The 5,679-nt window shown below is 47.3% G+C and overlaps 1 protein-coding gene across 1 annotated transcript in view; it reads left to right on the forward strand.

The window, feature by feature from the left end:
- Positions 1-4,508: 4,508 nt before the first annotated feature.
- Positions 4,509-5,679, forward strand: part of LOC310791475 (ATP-binding cassette sub-family C member 12-like) — a gene marked incomplete at both ends in the record, with an annotated part of 38,786 nt that continues 37,615 nt past the window's right edge. Inside the window, one exon of the mRNA XM_083653162.1 lies at positions 4,509-4,823. Within this exon, the coding sequence (XP_083509288.1) occupies positions 4,509-4,823 (315 nt within the window). The remainder of the gene's footprint in view (positions 4,824-5,679) is intronic.

Here is a 5,679-nt window from a genome sequence, read left to right on the forward strand (position 1 = left end):
ACAATTGGACATTAAAACGTTTGCGGGCTAAAGTGATAACATATTCACAAATGACAGAAGATAAATGTAAATTTGCACAGCCGGCGATGTTTTGCTGATTGCCATTTTTAAAAGACCCAGCTGGGAGCAAGCATTTCATCCGTGCGCATAGAATTGTGGGTACTCAACGTGCGCTCAAAATGTCTCTCTCCTGAGGACGCAGTCCGTTGTAGGGTTCGGACATTGGAACAGTACTTCGGCGACCTATGACCTATGACCTATGACCGATGACGTAGCATCCTTGAAATTCAGCCAAATGAGGATCCTTCCTTGACATTGAGAATTTGTTCGTGACAAAGGTTTCAAGATGGACGCTCGTATACATGTCAATCATTAATTCGCAGTTGGCTAGCTCGGGGTTTGACAGAGGAAGTGATACTGAAAGCTGTAGTTCCTTGAATGGCCACTTGGCCTGACTTTCTAACAGACTTGGACGTTCCGAGTTGTGGGATTTTCCCACCAGCACATGAACGCAGCATGAGTTGCTGCTAAAATGATAATCTTTGTTGTTTATTTGTTTGATAATAATTGTTGATGGCACTAAACCGATGTCTGAAAATGAAACAATAAAATAAATTATATACCACAAAAAAGAAAAAGAAAAAGAAAAAAAGAAAATCTTCTAAAGGCAGAAATCTCAGATCTGGATCACCACCGAAATCTGACCAACGGATCTTTGGGCCGAGGCCGATCTGTCCACAGATCTGTCCACCAAATCCACTGATAACGAACAGATGGGGGAACACAACCTCTTCCTGGTGATATGGATCATTTCGAGTCTCCAATCCAGCTGCCCTGATGGACTGTGGGAGGAAACAGCTATGAGAACACACAAACCACATAAAGGGGCAGGTTGGGAATCGAACCTGCGGCGAGGCGACAGTGTGACTGCTGATCCACTGAGCTCATCCCCAAGAGCTGTAGGCTATAGATAATGGGATGATTTTAAAGCAGCAAATACCCCACTTCCACTGCAGCCATTTGGGAAGCAAAATAAGTCACATGGACCCTCTGGATAAAGAACAGAGGGCACATTTATAAATTATTCTCCATTTGTCAGAGTGATGAGGGATGGTGAATCAGAGGCATCTATCGGTGATGGAGACGCATGTCCGCTCCCTCGGTCCGCACAGTGATTAGAACTCTCATTAAGCTCTCATATTACATCACAATAAAGCCTGCCAGCTCTTAGGGCATCAGCTCTTAGGGCAGCATTACTTTCCAGCTAATGTACCCACCCAGCCCCCATATGCTATATCCCCACCATATCAACTATATCACCATGCCCTAATGTTGCCTGTTGCTCCATCATATGCCTCGTATTTGCCAGCATGCTGCTCTCATCGCGTTGGGTAATAGGCTGAGGAATGTGCGCGCACAGACATACACACACACACACACACACACTCACACACACACACACACACAGACGCACGCACACAGACGCACACACACACACACACACACACACATGCACCCACGTGCACACACACGTGCGCACGCATGAACGCACACACACACACAAACACAAACAATGTTCACTGACACACACACGGATACACAAACCTTTTCTCTCTCCCCTTCTCTGTTTCTCTCTAGTCATGTCTCTCTCTCTCTCTCTCTCTCTCTCTCTCGGTTCAATTCAATATAATACAATTTTCAATTCAAAGGGGCTTTATTCCCACTTGGCATCGAGCACGCTATGCGCTCGCCCGCCCTGCAGCTCACCGACCTGGCCCTGCAGCTCGCATACGCAGCTTGGCTACTGCGCGGCCTCGCCCACAGCTCGGGTGCTGCATGGCCTCGCCTGCTCTATTGGTGTGCGTGGGTGGGTGTGTGTGTTGCTCACAAAATGCTATTGCCCTTACGTTTACATGCACGCGGGTGTGTGTGTGCGTGCCCCTTAAGTTTACATCCATCAGTGTCTTATGACATCACTGATGACATCATCAGTGATGGCACAATGCACAATTGCTCAAGTGACATCACTGATGACATTACTTATGACATCTTCAGTGATTTATGACATCACTGATGACATCAGTGGGACAAAAATGGAAACAGAAACAGAGAGAGCCCACAGTCAAATGTATAGAGGTGTGTTGATTTCAATGTTAATATACATACACGTAGGTAAATTCACTCAAAATGTACACACAAAAATTGTGCTTAAATTGCTGTTTACAGGGAAGTAAAGGTAACTTACAAAGAAAATAGAAAAATGTGGACATTGCAGTTAAAAAAATATAAATACAAAACAAGTCGGAATTGGGTAAACACGGCAATTCATTTTTTTTAACAAATGTATTTAAAGCGATCTGTTGTGTTTGTACAGAACCTGTATGTCTATAGAGATGTACAGAGAACAGCACCGTGCAGTCTCTTTCTCTCTGTCTCTTCTATTTTGCAAGTCTTCTTACAAAGAGGACCTCATGAATATTTCCCTTTGAGTGAGAGAGTGTGAGACAAACACAGGCCCAGCTCTCCTTCCCCCCACAGCCTGGTGAAAAGGCCCAGAGACAGACAGCAGAGCACATACAGTATTTAGCATCTGCAGTGTCTCCTCTCGCCAAACCCTCTGATCATCTCCCCCAACATGGCAGACAGCAGGGCAGGCATGAGGCCGGAGAGAGCCACAACTCTGCAGGGTCCCTCCACTCCAACACCATGTCTTCAAATGCAAATAACAAGGTTTGTGCACAGCCAGTGAGAGAAATCTCTTAAAGGCCCATTCCGTCGGTTCTGGCGAGAAATAAATGTGCACAAAGTGTTTTTTATTGGCAATGAGTGAATGCGCCTTGACGTAACTTAAAAATGGCGACCAGGGGCATTTCTCTCCGACCAGCCGTTCAGAAGATACATGGAAATACCGCAGTTTCCAAGGGGTTAGCATTTCCTGCCACAGCTAGAGGATGTGACGTCTGCGCGTTCACGAGCCTGCCTCTTGTCCTGGCTCCGGCGTAAACGAAGAAGACGGCTAACAGGAAATGGCTAACATTACGTTCGTCGCTAGCTGCTAGCAAAATGAAACAACAACACAGACTCCAGAAAAAGTCCACACTAAATAAATAAATAAATATTTATCTAATGAAGCCCGTCTGGCCAGACAGTCTTGACAGACTGACAAGTTTCATGCAAATCCGTTGACAACTTTTTGAGATATCCTGCAGACAGACAGACAGACAGACAGACAGACAGACAGACAGAAACGTAACCTCCTGTGGCAGAGGTAATTATAAACTCACAGACTAGCCACTCCTCCCTCCATCCCTCCCTGTCTCTCTCCCCCCAAAATACAATTATACACTCACTGCACTACGGAGGCCAGCCAAGGACAAACATTGCAAAGCACCGTGCATGAAGGCTGAAGGTCCCCATAGACTCAGTTCTCAGTCTCTGAAGGCTTCGCTCAATTAGATACGGAGGACAATCTCCCAGCTTTCGTTGCTAACACTGGGTGGAAACAATTAGAGAGTTTAAAAACAAGTGCAAATACCGGCTAGAAGCCCACAGCGCCGTGGTGTGGCCATTCAGCCTTATGGCACTTTAGGAAATGTTTTGGGGAGGTTCCTCAACAACACGGCTAACTATTTTCAACATGGAAAATGGTCCATGTTCCATGAACATTCACATACAGAGACAAAACAGAGAATGAACCGACATACATGTTTGGAGGACTCTCTCTCTCTCTCTCTCTCTCTCTCTCTCTCTCTCTCTCTCTCTCTCTCTCTCTCTCTCTCTCCATTAATTTAATAACCAAACACAGCAGCACAGCAGGGGAATCAATGTACAACCTTATTTATACTGTAGCTTATAAATTCAGAATATCAGAACCACGCATGGGCCTATCTCAAGGGTAGAACAGCGTAACAGTCCGGCACAGCTGCTAAATCAGAGGTGTCCAAAATCTTTCGTATGAAGGGCGAAAAATGTATCTGGATGGAGAGCCGTGGGCCCAAAATAAATGTTACGTGAAATTACATTAGATTAAAATGTATTATAATTGATAATATAATTTACTTTCGAAATCTAATATACATTCTCAAAATAATAAAAACATTATTAGAACTTTAATTTAAAAACAAAAGTTAGATTTGATTGAGAGTTGATTGAGTAAAGAAATTCAAAGGGAAAGACACCTTTATGACAGAAAGTGCATGCAACTCAAGGTGTGTAGCCCGAACCCGGTCCCTAACCCATAGAACCCATTCTCATTCAGATAGCTTGAGGTGAGAGGTCAAGGGACTCCTTTGAAAATGGCCATGGCAATTTTTTCCCTCGCCAAAATGTAGCCTAATTTTGGAGTGTTATTTAGCCCCCTTCCCGACATGGTAGGTTGACATAGTTGGTACCAATCAATCCCTTAGGTCTTCTAGTTGCATATGCTATAAGAATCAGGATCACGCTAACTTTAAATCTGAGCCCGCCACAGCCTCCGAAATACAGTAATATCAGTCACAACCAAATCCATGGTGGGCCCTGGCTCCCAGTGGGTGGGCCTGGGCCCACCTAGGCCCACCCGTGGTGCCACGGCAGCCCCCGGCCCGCGGTGTGGCGAGCGGGCCCGGGCCAGTTTATCAGCTCTGATCAAAGGGGCTCTGGCAGGGAGAGTACCCAGAGAGGGAGCGCTGCGCTCTGGGTTTCCGCCGGGCACAGATGGCGCCGCTGCGAGGCTGGAGGCCCGGGGCCCGAGAGTCGAGCGGGGAAATCAGAGGGACGTCGTGGGCACGGTGCTGCTGGGGGAGCGGAGCCCCCCCGGCCGCCCGGAGCCAGTCCAAATGGAGGCAATCTCACGGACCCTCCAGGGAACGACTTGCAAATGTACCCATCCCCTTCCTCCTCCACGCCTCCTTCTCCCCTATCTAATGTATGAATGAAGAGAGCGAGAGAGGGGGGGGGGGGGGGGGGGGAGTGAGGAGGAAGGGAATGCAAAGGGGGGAGGAGACAGATGATATGGGTTGGTGGAGGAGGAGAGAGGCAGAGGCAATCTTTGTGTGTCCTTTGAAGCTTGTCTTATGGCTTTCCTCTGTCAGGTCTCTCTCCAGGGAGCGCACTGGGAATCTGGCTCTGGAGGGCATCTGTATTCTCACAATCCAAAGCTGAATTCTGGCATGCAGCGAGAAGAACTCGCTGTCCATAAAGCCTCCTAACGGCTCAGCAGCAACATCACCTCTGTGGCGATGGAACCCCTCGCCTCAGCGCAGAGAGACCGACGCGTGAACTACTAGGCCACACAAGACGCAACTATAACTCGTATTTCAAAGCAAAGCTACATCGCTTTTTGGCTGATTTTCATCGTTTTTTTCTCCGCAGAGGTCTCCAGCCAAAAGCCTATCTTTAGCCCCGCGGTGTGTCTGTGGCAGCGCTCTGTAGGACTTGTCCAGTCCCCTAGTGCAGAACTAATGTGCTTCAGATCAATAGTAGCTCAGAGGTAGAGCTGAGAGTCTGGAGAAGAGCAGCAGCAACATGGCCACTAATACTCTCCAAGTCTCTCCTCCTTCCTCTCACTATACTCTCCAAGTCTCTCCTTCTTCCTCTCACTATACTCTCCAAGTCTCTCCTCCTTCCTCTCACTATACTCTCCAAGTCTCTCCTCCTTCCTCTCACTATACTCTCCAAGTCTCTCCTCCTTCCTCTCAC

This window comes from Poromitra crassiceps (assembly GCF_964638095.1).
Source record: "Poromitra crassiceps genome assembly, chromosome: 16".
Lineage (NCBI taxonomy): Eukaryota > Metazoa > Chordata > Actinopteri > Beryciformes > Melamphaidae > Poromitra > Poromitra crassiceps.